The following is a 14,748-nucleotide window of genomic DNA, read 5'->3' on the forward strand; positions in this document are numbered from 1 at the left end:
TAAAAACACTTCAGCGAGAATTTTGGCAAAATACTTACAATTTTTTTTTCGATAACACTGCTCATGGAATAGGAGAAGTGGAAAGCAATCACTTAGTAACTGGAGAAACAAGCAGAAAGGAGGAGGAACAATTGCTTCCTGTGCTGCTTGGGATGAGAAAAAAAAAATCAGAGTTTAGCTATTAAACAAAGCCTGCTGCGGGCTGAGCACGGTGCGCGTGATGGGAACACGCTGCTTCCCATGACCAACAGGGAAGAATGGTGCCTACAGCCTGGCCGTGTGCGTGACGCAGAAGCACGCCTCCAACACCTGCAGGCGTGCGACCAGCGACTCGCGGAAGATGGCGCTTGGGGGATAAAACAGAACCTGGCACAGGCCTTGGGCTTCTGGCATCATTCGGTACAGGTCTGCCAAGATGCTTTGGGAAACGTTTTAATTTAAATGCCAAGTCTATTTCAGTGACGTCTCCCTGGTTTGACCTGTTGGGAATCCAGAATGAGATGGATAGGTGTTCATTTTGGAAGCATTAGGAGAATCAGGTTTTAGAAAGAGCACCCTGTAGCTTTCAGTCTATATGTCCCCCTCACCCTAGGAAACTCGTGGTATGAGTTGCAAAGATATGACTCTCATAGCATATTACTGGTGATTGATAAATGCAGGAAAAGGTTGGAAATATCTTCAGATGTTTACTCAAAATATCAAAATTAGAAAACTGTAAGGATAAAGGCCTAGCATTCTTCCTTTCCTCCCCACAGCATACTCACAGGCTATTATGCCTATACATTTGATAAGGCAGCTTCAGAACCTGATTTGAATTATTTGAATATATTTTCCTGCAAAAATATCACAAGGTGGAAAAAAAAAAAAGGAACCAAACTAGAAAAAAGGGCAGAAAGAAAGAAAAGGGATATGACTGAATAAAATATTCAAACACTGTTGTTCATTGATGTGACATCAGATGTTCACACGTAGGCCCAGATTTGCAAGAGAGGGATAAAAGTCTGATAGGTTACGAGAACAGGAATCCAGATCAGAACCAAAACACCCCCAAGAATAACAGGTATCTGAAGTTGCTTCAGAGGCAGGGAAGTGGGTATGTGTATGTTATGGAAAGCTGCTTTCCTCCTCAGAGGCTCCTTGGCAGTTGGCTACAACATCATGCTAATGAAAGCAGGGTCTTTAAGTTCAGCCCCCAGCGGACGGTCAGTTTCTCCTTCGCGCCCTGCGGGAAGCGCATTCCCGGAAAAGGAAACGCACGCGCTGGAGAAGCGCTGGGGCGCGGGGAGAGGGCTGGAAAATGCGGGCAGGGCGTCTGGGGTGGAGAGCGGGGCGCCGAGCTGGGGATGTGGGCCGTGTCTGGCTCCAAGGGTGGACAGCAGGGGTGTGTGTGTGGAGGGGGGGGCGACAAAGAGACAAGATCGGGGTGTTCATGCTGCTGACTCGACCTGAAATCCTGGGGGAGGGAGGAGGAAGGAAGACCCGGAGGGGCCTGCTTAGCGATCCAAGTAGGGTTTTTCTCCCAAAGCGGAGGCTGACCCTGGGCGCAGGCCGCGGACCAGCGGGCATTCCCGGCGGCCGGCTCGGGGAGGGCGCTGGGGGGCGGACGATGTGACGAACCCCTGGGGCCCCCGGCTGGGCTCTGCCCGCGTCCCCGGCTTCTCGTCTCTCGCTGTCCCCTCCGCCGGCCCCAGCGTCCTCGCCACGGGTTGACCCCGCTCACAGATGCCCGGTTCAGGAGAACCGAGCCGGTTTCTGCACGTGCAGCGGGTCTGGCCCGCGGAGGGGGGCCCCGAGAAGAAGGCTCTGGGGCCTCGTCCCGCGCGCAGGGCGGAGCCGGCCCGTGGCCTGCTCGCTCGCGGCCCCTCGGGGCGCCGGCGGCTGACGGGCGGTTGCCAGAGCTCCGGAGGGGCCGGGGGCCTCCGTCGACCCTCGGCCGCCCACCGTCGCCGTCTGCCGGGCAGCGAGGTCCCCGCGGCCCGATGAGCCGGGCCGGCGGGAGCGGCCGCGACGGCGGCGACCTGGAGCGGGAGCCGGGAGGCCGCGGTGCGTCCGGGGAAGGGAGGGTCCCCGCGGCCCGCAGGGGGCGGCGCGGAGCCCCGAGGAGGCGGGGGGGGGGGGGGGGCGGGCGGGTCCCGGGCGCCCTGCCCGCCCTGCGCTGACCCCGGGGGTACGCGGCGGGCCCGGCGCGCGCCGCCCTCAGCGGGGTTGGGGTGAGGGGAGACGCCCCCGCCCGCCCGGGGCCGCGGGGGCCTCGGGAGGAGCCTCCGCGTGGCCGGGGCGCGTCGGGGCGCCCGCTGCTGCCCCGAGCCCGAGGGGTCGCCCCTTCCCCCCCGGGCCGCGCGGCGTTCTTGGCGCCCGCGGCGGCTCGTGTGCCGGGCGTGTTTCCGTCCCGGGTGGAGCGCCGGCTCGGGGCGCCCCGTCCCTCGGGAGGGCGCCCCGTCACCGGGGTGGGCGCCCGGTTCCCCGCTGTGGGTCCCGCGCGGTGGGTGCCCGGTGCCCCCGCGGTGGGTGCCCCGTCCCCTGGAGGGCGCCCCGTCCTCCGGGTGGATCCCGCGAGGTGGGTGCCCGGTGCCCCCGCGGTGGGTGCCCCGCCCCATGGAGGGTGCCCGGTCCCCAGAGAGCGCCTCGTCCCCGGGAGGGCGCCTCGTCCCCGGACAGTGCCCCTTCCCTCGTCGCCCCGGGCCGCGCGCTGCCCGCGGCGCGTGTGCCGGGCGTGTCCCCGGGCCCCGGGCCGCCTGACCGCGTCTCTCTTCTCCCCCTGCAGGAACCTTCCGATAGTCCCGCCGCCGCGGCTCTGACCGCGCGCGAGGCGAGCCCGAAGCCGACAGCACATCGAAATTAAAAAAAAAAAAAGAAGAAGCGGAAGAAGCGGCCGAGGCGGCGGCGGGCGGAGCGGCGGAGGAGGGGCCGCGCGGCCCGGGCGGCGGGGACGCGGGGACGCGGGGACGCGGCTTTGTGCTGGCGGGTCGCGGGGCGCCCATGGCGGAGCGCGGCCGGGGGGCCGCCGGCGGGGCCCTGCCCTCCTCCCCGGGCCCGGTCCTGGCGGCCAAGGGCGCCCTGCGGGCCGGGGCCGGGGAGGGCGGCGGCGCCGGGCGGCCCGGGCCCGGGCGGGCGCACTGTGACAGCGCCGGGGTCTCCAACGGAGACTGCAGCCTCGGCGCGCCCGGGGGCGAAGCCCGGGTCAGCCCCGCGCTCGCCGCGGCCCCCGGCCCGGCTGCCTGCCCGCTCCCCCGGGACAGCAAGCCGGGCGGCCTGCCCCGCCGGAGCAGCATCATCAAGGTAGGTGGGAGAAGGGCGCGCGTCGCCCGCCCCTCGCCATCCGGGGGCGGGGGTCCTTCCCCGGGCGGCAGGACTGGGAGGCTGGAGGGGGAGCCCCCAGCTCCCGAGAACCGGGGCTGCGCCGGCGGCGCTGCGGGCGGCAGAGCGGGGACCGGTGCGTATGGCGTTTGGGGAGGATGGAAAGGGGTGCAGGGGAGCTGTGCTCAGACCCCCGGGACTCGGGGCTGTCACCTCTGCAGGGCTCGCCTGCAGTGATGGCCCGGTACCTGCCCGGCAGGGCACCCTCTGCCAGCGGTAGCCTTGGCTGGTGGAACAGACCCCCTGCCCGGTCTCTATTGTATGTTAAAGACAGTTGGTGATCATGTGAAACATTTTCTTAAGAATCGCAGGCAAGGGAACAGAAATTCTTCAGTAGGGTTTTCTTCCGATGGGTCTGTAAGTTGCCTCTTGCCAATGATGAGACTCAGAGGGTGCACAAATCCCTGGTCAACTGAAGAGAAATGGAGTAGGTTTCTGAAGGTCCAGGCACCTTTCAGTTTTCTTAGGGTCAGAAGCTCTGGGAGATTATAGTCCTGCAGGGTTTTAATCTTTTGGTTGCTGCAGCAGGCAGGCCTCCAGTTCTGTGGAAGTTCTTTTGGGTGGTTTGCTTGGTATTGATATCTTTTTGCCTGGTGTTATTTGGCAGAAGGAAGTCAGCATTTGGTGCCTCTTAAACTCCAGGAGTAATACTAGGAACTCCTGAGTTTGTGGTGATTTCATTCTAACATTATTTTCTGGTCTGCAGGGTAAACCTATTTCTCGCGACATGAAGTGAAAAAAATAAATGATCCATGAGCTGATCAGATCAGAGCCTTTAGGCAGGACCAGCTCTTTCTGCTCAAGTTTGGAGCAAATATGAAAAAGTTGCTTTCTGAAAACTGAGAGGTCACCGGGACAGTGAGCACCAAAGCACCGTGATGGGCCTGCACCCACCCTTCCTGTGGGAAGGAGGGTAGGATGGGCCCCAGTGAAGAGGATTGGCACTTGGGGTGTTTGAAACTTAACTGGACCTACAGGGACCTTCTGAGGAGTGTGTCAGTGTCCGATGGTGCTATCAGCTTCTGCACTTATCTGGTGAAATATAGCACCTTGCAACTCCATGTAACAGGCAGTTGTGAAACTGCTTTTTGCTTTGTCATCTGTTTGCCCAGTTTACCTCTGAGAAAGGGCACGGTTGAAGGACTTAAAGGTCAAGTGCATGGACCATCTGCAGGAGGTGTTTAGAGTTGAACTAAGGAAAGCAAAGTAGATGTTTGCTGCACACTCACCTGGCTTTTAGTGACTTATATTTTCTTTTACTCTGTCACTTATGTTGCCATGGGAGTTGCTCTCAGCCATGCGTGGTAATCAATCCCATTGACAGAGTTACGTGTCATACCTGTTTTTATTGGTTGCTAGATAACTTGTGGTGATTTTGCTTTGTGGTGTTAATGAAGTCTGAGGTGGAAATTCCAGAGAAGGTGCAAGCTCATCTTAACGCCTCTGCCTCAATATTTTTGGAAGGCCTGTGTTTGCACTTCAAAAAAAAAAAAAAATTCAGATTTTATTGGTGTCTGCAATGGGGTTCACAGTGTAACTTATTTAATTATAGCAGCATCTGTTTTAATTTTACATTCATGGGAGATTAGGAAGGATGGTTTACCAACATTTCTGATATGTGGAATTGAGAACTTGTTGGTAGATATTCTTTCTTCCTTGAAGATTCTAGAAGCACATGGGGAACTGATTAATTACTCAGAAATCAATGGAATTTTGAAACTTACCCAGGTATCGTCATCATTTTTCTTCTTTCTAGTGAAGGCAGTTGTTCCCTTGTTCTCAGGTGTATCCCTAGACATTCATTGTGAGGAAGTTAGGGGTTCAGTATATTGCTTCCTGAATGAATGGAGAAATGGTAAGAAAGTATATGTTTTTTCTAGGTTCTTTTAATTTCTAAAATGGTTGGTTGGAATTTACCAGTCTTACCTTATTTATTGTCCTCTGTCTCCCAAATTGACTCCTTTTTCTTGCCCCTACTTTCAATGTGCATTTTCTTAATACCCTTTAAGATTATGGAAGTAGTGTTGAAAGTTGCTCAAGCCTGGGTTGGAGGGCAGGGGTATGCTATATTTAAATAGGTAATTACTCGGTATCTACTGCCTTTTAGTTGGCGTCTTGAAGGGTCCAGCTTTTTGAAATTTAGCGTGGCGTTTTCCTAAAGACATGGCAGCCTAATAGAATAAAGAGATCTTTTACTTTAATATCAGATTTCATAAAGCAGCAAATAGTGCCCAGATGTTTTTGTCACACGAATGGCAGAATTACATTTCACTTTTGTTGAACAAGTAATAAACAGCTTAGCAGGAGCGCGTGTGAAGGAGCAGTAGTGATCTCTCCTTGGTTTCTTTTGAACAGCGGGATGGATGCCGGCAGGTGATGGAATGGAGAGGCGGTAATACACTCGTGGGCCTGGAGAGGATGGGGCTTGAGGGAATGGCACGGAGTCTGGGTGCTCACTCCTGAGCAGAGGCCGTGTGGGTGGGTGCGCGCATCACCGTGCTGGGCTATGCCTGTTTTCCTGGCTTCCATCTAGTGCCTTACAGTCTTGACCTTCCTCTTAGGTGGGGACCCCCACGTGAGAGAGAGGAATAACAGCGGAAATGGGCTAAACGGTGGGCAGAGGAGGGGACTGTTGCTGAGTGCTGGACATGTGCAGAAATCCGCTGAAGGCTGACCAGAATGGTATTCCTTATTTAAAATTATTTCTTTGGAACTCCATCTGTTTTGTAAATATGGTGTTGAGAAAGAAATTGTTACAAAACTACATTTTCTGCCAAAATAGATGTACAGATTCCTACTAAGAGAGCTCCTTGCTTATGATAAGAGTGTCGGTGGAAATTCAGAGTGAGCAGCCTGGTAGGACCTTTCAAGTACCTTGTGAAGAAAAATAAATCATGGAACTCATCACCAGACTTTTCTGCTTTTCCTTAGCTGGTTGAAAATAATATAACACTTTTTTAGATTTTTTTTTTGCAGAGGTCCATTGCTAGATTTTTAGGGGAGAAGTCATTATATTTGTCATCTTAAGTAGTCTAGTAAACGAAAACATCACTTTCATTTTCTCTTTCCGTATTTCATCACACCATTCACTACAATCCACGCTTTATTTTGAAACAGTTAATTTGGTTAATTGTTCAGATGGCATTCTTTTTTTTTTTTTTAAACAAATAGCTCCATCTTTTAATTCTAGAGTTTGATCTAAAATTATGAAGTGGCATTTTAAGCCTTGGATTTTTTTTTTAAGTTTTGAAATAAATGAAGTTTAAATGTCCATTAGTTTGGGTGGTTTACTTTAATCAAAACTAATTAAATATTTTGGATGGCACATCAGAAAGCATGCTATGATCTGCATAAAGTAAAATTCACTCTTGCTACTGCCTGGTTCTGTGCGCCTTGACCATCACACGCGGTCATGTAACGGCCGCCGCAACCAAGATCTGGAACGATTCTGTCGCCTCATACATTTCTCCCAGTCTCTTCTCCTGCCCCGTCCCAGACCGCAGCAGGTGCTGATGAGGGTATTGGTAAAAATACGTTGGAAGTGTAGCCACTATGCTATTTTGGTATTTAAAAGTGATGAGAGCAGCCACTGTTTACTAAACACTGTTCATATGGGCGAGGCACGTGAGAGAAGTGTTCAGCTGGATTCTGTGGCCTGGTCTTGCTCCAGCCACGGGGGCTGAAGGAAACCCGCGCTGGGGGGGCTCGCTGCTTGCGGCGGGGCTGGTGCTAACTGTTGGACTCCGTGGGCATGGCTGCACGTTAGGCTGGCGGCGCTAACTGTTTTGTGTAGTTAAGGTAGTATTGATTTGGGAACACCAGACTTGATTTTTCCCCTTTAAATGTGGGGGATTCTGGAAGGGGAGAAAACATGTCACTTTCTGCTGTCAGAAGAAGTTGACAGATAACATAGCCAGCCAGCTGTCTAGTCCAGAGCCTCCAGTTTCACTGGGTCCAAAGGTTTAGCCTTGTCCAAGGAGGCAGCCCGTAGTTTCCCCTAGTATCTTTGGTTGTCCCTATTAGAGTATCACGGTGTGTAGGAGAAACTTCCAGTAACTTGCCGTGAACATGGATTCCCTACACCTTGATGCTGAGCCCCCAGCGTGGGAAGGCTTTTCACATCTATTATGCATATTTAAACAAAATATTTAAAATGTACCTTATGGTTTAAATAAACTAGACTCTCTGCAGGCAAAACCTGGGCTATATTTCTCTGTTCTGCCTAGAAAGCCAGCACTCAATAACCCTGTTTTCTGAATTTTATCTGAAAAAGTAGTATCTCCATTTGACTTTAGACTCTTTTTTTTTGTCTGAATGGGGGCCCCCCGGGGAGAGACTGCTGGGGGAGACAGCACCACCCAGCAGGCCTGCAGGTGTGTCATGAACATTCAGCCCACGGTAACCGAGTGACAAGGTGGGTTTGTCTGTAGACAGGCCGCCGGGGTCGTTTAGGTCAGAACCATCTGATGGCCCCTTGGCTCTGTCTGATGAGCCTGGCCTGGCTCCCTGGCTGCTGGGAGGCGGCGCGCCGGGCTCAGCCACTCAGAGCCTCCTGCACGGTTCAGAGTTCAGTTTCAGAAGGCGTCAGGGGTGTTCCTTTTCAGACACTCAAAGCTGCTTGCCCCCTTTTCGGCCTGCCTGCCCTGTCTCCCAGCCTCGCCTCCAAACACTTGTGCTGGCCTCCCGGTGCTTCTCGCCAGGTCCAGAGGCACACCGACAGGAAACTGTCTGGTTTTCTTTAATTGCTGCTTTTGGCCTCTCAAGTGAGTTTCTTAGAATGCTCCCTCCCAGAATCTGTTCAGTTCCTTTTATAGTTCTCTGTGCTCTACAAGGGGTCTAAACGAGACTGTTCTTTTTCACTTTTGCTTTTGCTTTTTTTAATGCTCAAGTTCCCCGTGCCTCAGGATTTGACAAAATAGGGCAGTGCTATCTGTAGCCCAAAGGCAGGTATAAGTGGAGTGTGAACATTCACGTTTCCCTTCAGACTCTTATCTTACACCTTTGTGTCCAAGAAGAGATGCTGTGCTCCTTACTAATGCTAACTTTTGGCTGTTATTATTTGCTTGTCTACCAGACCTCCGGATGAGTTTAGCTATTTTCTTTTTATTTCAAATGAATGGATTCTGGCGTACAGGGCGTATTCAGATATTTTTACCAGTCAGCCTCAGGATCTAAAACTGTGCACACGGCCTGGCGAGCATTTTCCTGTTGATGATAACGGTGAATCGAGGGTGTGGTGCCTGACACGGGTGTGTGTACTGACTCTGACGTGTCAGAACCCCTGGAGGGGTGTCAGAAGGACCTGTTTCCCTTGTGTCAGAATAATTCCATCCCTTAAGGGGACTCAGAGCATAGAGTGACTGGCACTCAGCTCCGGCGACAGCTGTGTGAGCGGGCCCGTCTGCTGGCAGGACGCTGGGCACCCACCTGTCTCAAGGGGCAGAGCAGGGCGGCTGCGAGGCCTTGCTGGCCTCTGGCATGGGGTCCCGTGGCTGGGACTGAGGCCAGACCTGTTCCAGGAGGGAGTCTCGGCCGGTCTGGACAGGCAGACCAGCTTTAGCTGTGCTTCGCTTGATGGCGCGTCGCGGGTAGTGCCCTTCTTACAGGTTGAGGGTTTCTGGCAACCCTGTGTCCAGCAAGTCTCTCAGTGCCATTTTTCCAACTGCATTTGCTCATTTTGTGTCTCTGTGTCCCATTTTGGTAATTCTCACAGTAGTTTAAAAAATTATTATTATATTTGCCGTGGTGATCGGTGAGCAGTGGTTTCTGATGTTGCTGTTGTAATTGTTTGGGGGCATCCCACTCTACACCCACATTAGACAGTGAACCTAACCCGTGTTGTGTGTGTGTTCTGTGTGTGGACTGTGGTGTGTGTGTGTGTGTCCTGACTCTTCTCTCTCCCTCCCTTTGGGCTTCCCTCTTCCCTGAGACACAGAAAGACTGACGTTAGGCCAGTTAGTAGGCACGCAGTGTCTGCTAAGGGTTCAACTGAAAGGAAGAGTCACATATCTCGCACCCTGAATCAAAAGCTAGAAATGATTCAGCTTAGTGAGAAAGGCATATCAAAAAGCCCAAACAGGCCAACAGGTAAGCCCGGTGCACTCAAGTTGTGAATGAATGCAAAGGAAAAGTTCTTGAAGGAAATTAAAAGGGCTGCCTCGGTGAACATGGGAAGGATAAAGTCAAACAGCCTTCTTGCTGGTGTCAAGAAGGTCTGAGTGGTCCAGATTGAAAATCAAACCAGCCACCACACCCCCTTAATGCAGAGCCACCTCCAGAGAAGGATCCTAATGCTCTTCAATTCTGGGGAGGCTGAGAGAGGTGAGGAAGCTGCCGAAGAAAAGGTTGAAGCCCTGAGGTTTAGGGAAAGACTCCGTCTCTGTGGTCTCAGAGTATGAGGTGCAGTGGCAAGGGGTGGTGTAGGAGCTGCAGTAAGTTCTTCAGAAGATCCAGCTCAGGTAATTCAAGCAGGCGGAGACACTAAGCAGCAGATGTGCAGTGTGGATGGAACAGCTCTGCATAGAAGATGATGTCCTCTAGGACTGTCGTCACTAGAGAGGAGAAGTCACTGCCTGGCTTCAGAGTTTCCAAGGACAGGCTGACTCCTATTAAGGGCTAATGCTGCTGGTGACTTTGTGAGGAAGCCCGTGCTCATTTACCATTCCTGAAATCCCGGGGCCCTTAAGAATGATGCTAAATCTACTCTGCCTGTAAATGGAACAACAGCGCTTGGATGAGAGTACGTCTGCTTCTAACACGGTTTACTGAATATTTCACGTCCACTGTTGAGACCTACTGCTCAGAAGAAAAGATTCCGTTCTAAACATGACTGTTTATTGACAATGCATCTGGTTACCCAAGAGCGCTGGGGGAGATGTGCAGTGAGATTCATGTTCCACACTTGTCAACACAACATCCATTCTGCAGCCCATAGACCAGGGAGTAACTTCAGCTCTCAAGCCTTACATTTACGAAATGCATTTCCTAAGGCTGTCGCTGCCATAGAGAGCGATCCCTCTTGATGGATCTGGGCAGTCAACAGAAAACCTTCTGGAAAAGAGTCACCATTCTAGACGTCATGAAGGACGCTCGTGATTCATGGGATTCATGGGTTCAAATACCAACATTAACAGGAGTTTGGAGGAAGTTGATTCCAACCCTCAGGGAAGACTTTGCGGGGTTCAAGACTTCAGTGGAGAAAGGAACTGCAGAGGTGGTGGAAACAGCAAGAGAACTGGAATTAGAAGTGGAGTCTGAATTGCTGAAATCTCATGATCAGACTTGAATGCATGTGGAGTTGCTTCTTATGGATGCGCAGAGAAAGTAGTTTCTTAAAATGGAATCTAGTCCCAGGGAAGATGCTGTGAAGGTTGTTGAAATGACAAAGGACTTAGAGTATCACATCAACTTAGTTGAGAAAGCAGCAACAGAGTTCGAGAAGAGTGACTGCAATTTTGAAAGAAGTTCCGTGTGGGTAAAATATTACCAAACAGCGTTGTATGCTACAGAGAAATTGTTCATGAAAAGGAGAGTCAATTGATGTGGCAGACTGCATTGTGTCTTATTTTAAGACATTGCCACAGCCACCCTAGCCTTCAGCAGCCACCACTGTGACCTGTCAACGGCCATCAATGCCGAGGCAAGACCCGCCACCAGCAAAAAGGTTACAGCTCGCCGAGGGCTCAGATGATGGTTAAGCTTTTGTTTTTAAACCAATAACGTATTTTAAAATGAAGGTATGTATTTTTTTTTAGACACAATGCTTTTGTCCACTTAATAGTCTACAGTATAGTATAAACGTAACTTCTGTATGCACTGGGAACCAAAAGATTCCCGTAACTCTCTTTATTGTGATATTCACTTTATTGAGGTGGTCTGGAACAAACTCACAGTATCTCCAAGGTATGCCTGTATCCCGAGGGTCTTGATCTGTCCTCAGGACACACATTGCATGTCCAGATTATTTGGGGGGCAGAATAGGCGGGAAACTAGAGGGTGTGAAGTTTGGTGCTTGGATCAGATTCTGGCTTCCTCTCTTCCTTCCTGTTGACCTTGGGCAAGATATTTAAGTCTGTGTGTCTACTTAATCCGTCTCTAAAATAGAGATAAAGAAATCTCCCCTGAACTGTTGTCATGGAGATTAAATGAGATGATGTATGTGAAATATTCAGAGCAGCATGTGGCCAGTGATAAACACTCGATAAGCAGTCCCCCCATATGCTTGTTTTTCTGATTTTTAGTTTCTCTCGTTTAGAGTTGATCCTGAGATGCGCAAACTCATTTGGCTTCCTTTGAAATGGAGATCGCTAACACTGCCATCTCCATTTTGAAAGCTTTATAGTTTGAGATAGAAAGAATGTACCCGAATAAACTTCGCAGACTTATCCTGAAGATGCTTCGCGAGTGACTTTTGTTTCGGTGCCTTTGGAAATCTTGATACATCATTATAACGGAGCACATACCTAAAAAGCTCCACTTCAAACGTCGGAGGGCGCTGGACATTAGTTTTCTCGAGCCAAGCACTCACGTGTCTTGGTTTGCCCAGGACAGTCTGGATTTTACACCTTTTGTCCTGACAAAATTGTTAAGAGTGCCTCCTTCCGCTCTCGAAGGGGTCCCAGCTTGGATGGTAAACAAGGTGGCCGCCCTGCTTATCTGCTTCTCAGGAGCCCTTTGCAACACCCTGTGCTGAAGCCCTAGGAAACGGCTCTGTGCCTGAACCTAGCCTGCCCTGGCCTCTCTCTTCTCAGCTCTAGTTCTGCCCCAGGGCTTGGCTCAGTCACCCGTCGCTCTCGATAGACTCTCTGCCTCCCATCTGCCCTCTGCCTGTATGCTGATGCTTAATGTATGGGCCACTCACCTTATTCACTTTGAGCTTATAAAGACACTTAGTTTAATATCTTGTGGAAAGCCTGTATTTAAGTATATATTTTTCAGCGAACATGTGCCCTGGTGAATAAGTGGGCACAAATGACGTGACTTACCTTGGGAGTTTGATGAAGGCATTGTTTAGATGTAGCTCCAGCTGGTTTCGATTGGAATATAAAACTCCGTGGGCTGTGCATTTCAAAGAAGAAATGTATTTCATATACATAGTTTTGGAAATGGAAGTACCTTCATTTAAGTTGGATCCAGGACTTTGGTTGGTTCCAGAACTGTTCTGCAAGATGTTAATATAAATGACCTGTTCCTTTTGTGCCCCTGAAATAAGAACAGATCTTTGAAATTTTCTTTGGACTTACGTTCTGCTCACAGAGTTTAAAAAGCATGGTGGGAGAGCTTTACCGTTTGTTAAGGCATTTAAATACAGTTTTTGGTATTTGGTTTCGTTGATATTTTCGGTTTTTGTTGAAGAACTAAATTGCTTAAACTTTCATCGCCATTGTTACTGTACTGTTCGGAGATATCCATTGGAAGTGCTTGCTGTATAGCGTTAATAATAGAGAAGGAAATGCAGAAAAAACAGCGTACTGGCCGCCAGAGCTGCGCAGGTGGAGCCCTGACTCCCTCAGCACATCGTGCCCCACGCTGCTGACATGACGTGAGCGGCTCCCTTTCCATTTCGTTTCTACCTGCCATTCGACCTTTCACTGCGACTCAAGGACTGGTGAGGATGAGCTACCAGGACACGCACTTGTCTCACACAAGTCGCCCCTCATCATGGGGGAGCGGTTGTTGGTCCCTTTTTATGCGCGAGGAAGCCTGTTCCTCAAGTTGTGAGGGTTTCCAGGCAAGATGACGAAGCCTGCGGGGCTGAGCCAGCGCCCAGACCGCTGCGATGGACTTGGAAGCCCAGGCTCTGCCTGCCTTTCCCCCTTCCCCCTTCATCTTCTCTAATGTAGACCTGACTTTTCCCTTGTTTTCCTGTTCGTCCAAGCTGCTCGGGTTCCTCAGTCAGAGTCACTTCTACCAGTCCTAAAATATACGGCTGATTTGTCATTAAAAAAGCTGGACCTCTTGTAGCTGAATCTTGAGATGAAGCCAGCGTGGCCCAACCAATAAAAGGCTGTAGCCATAGTCGTCCACCCCACAGGGTCATGTAAGATCTGCAAACCAGAGTTTTGTTCTCTCTGCTCTCTTTTGATGGATTTCAAAGCTTAACAGAAGGGGATTATTTCCTTTTTTTTTTTCTTTTACAAATTTGAGTTACACTTTTTAGGGTCCTGGAAGGTAAAGCAGATAATAGTAACTATTTGTTTTTAGGTGAGTTTTTTTTTCTGGTGACATCTATCCCCACTATTGTTTTGGGATTGTCAAGTAATTATAAAATTACAGAACATGGCTTTAGCACTTTCCTTGCTGTGAATTCAGTATTCAGGCATCTTCTTGGAGTACAGTGAATATATGGATTTGGGAATAGTGGATATTACCACCCCAGAAACTGAGCAGCTGGATTTAAAAGTGATTAATAATGTAGATTCATGGGATTTTTAGAGCAGAAAGAGATCATGTAAAATTCTTTTGTAGTTAGAGATACACAAGGCCATGCTGATCAGTACATTTAGCTTCTAGCTATGGTTGAGTTCATCTATTTGCATATTAGCATAACAGAATTGGAAAAAAGTTGTTATGTAATACTGCAGTATGTGAGTATTAATGGCACAAGATGTGGCCTTCCAAACATCTATCTTTGAGAATTTGTTTTTTTGCTATAGATAGCCGTGTGTGTACACATGCTGCACTCGCGAGAGCATATACTCTGAAGACTGTTTATAAATAGGAAAGATGAAGAGTGAACCAAATCGCCTAGTGGTGGTTGGCACGCGTGCTGTCTCGTGAGAGACTGATGGGCGGCAGGTGGCTGCGCTCTAAACTGAAAGTGCCCAGGCTGGGGCAGCCTGTTTTTATGGAGGTTGCTGATGAGGCTTCTGTTGCTTTTGACCAATTAGTGTGGCCACGGAGGGATAAGTGACCTCGTTTGCAGCTACCATTAGAATCACAAGCTCTGTGACTCTCTTCATATGGTTCCCTGCTACTTGTGATTTTTTATCTTCCTTCTAAGCGCTGATATCCTGTGGGCATAAGTAGATGTAATTTTTCTAATAGTTAAAATGGTTTACTGTTTGTTCTTGGAGGAAATACAGTGAGTTGCTTAGGCTTTTATTTCTATTAATCCATGCTAATAGATTATATTAAATACAAATAGAATTATTTGGAGGTTTTCATATTGGAGCTAATAGAATTCTTGATGTAATATGGGTTTAAAGGATGTGTTTGTCTTTGGAGTTTTTGGTGGTTTGTTGGAAGAGATTTACAGGTTCTTTGAAGGCCTTCTCTGGCTTATGTATATTCCCATAAATGTATTTTCTGTACTTTAAAATGGCATTGGAAGTTGAATTGCTATGTCATAGAATATGTGTATATCCCGCTTCAATAAATATTATCATGTGG

At 49.9% G+C, this 14,748-nt stretch overlaps 1 protein-coding gene across 1 annotated transcript in view; it reads left to right on the plus strand.

Moving 5' to 3' along the window:
* The first annotated feature begins 2,979 nt into the window (after positions 1-2,979).
* PLCL2 (phospholipase C like 2) overlaps positions 2,980-14,748 on the plus strand; it is a 218,020-nt gene continuing 206,251 nt past the window's right edge. The window contains exon 1 of the mRNA XM_068981490.1: positions 2,980-3,279. Coding sequence (XP_068837591.1) covers positions 2,980-3,279 — 300 coding nt within the window. The remainder of the gene's footprint in view (positions 3,280-14,748) is intronic.

Source organism: Capricornis sumatraensis, chromosome 1 (assembly GCF_032405125.1).
Source record: "Capricornis sumatraensis isolate serow.1 chromosome 1, serow.2, whole genome shotgun sequence".
NCBI classification, from domain to species: domain Eukaryota; kingdom Metazoa; phylum Chordata; class Mammalia; order Artiodactyla; family Bovidae; genus Capricornis; species Capricornis sumatraensis.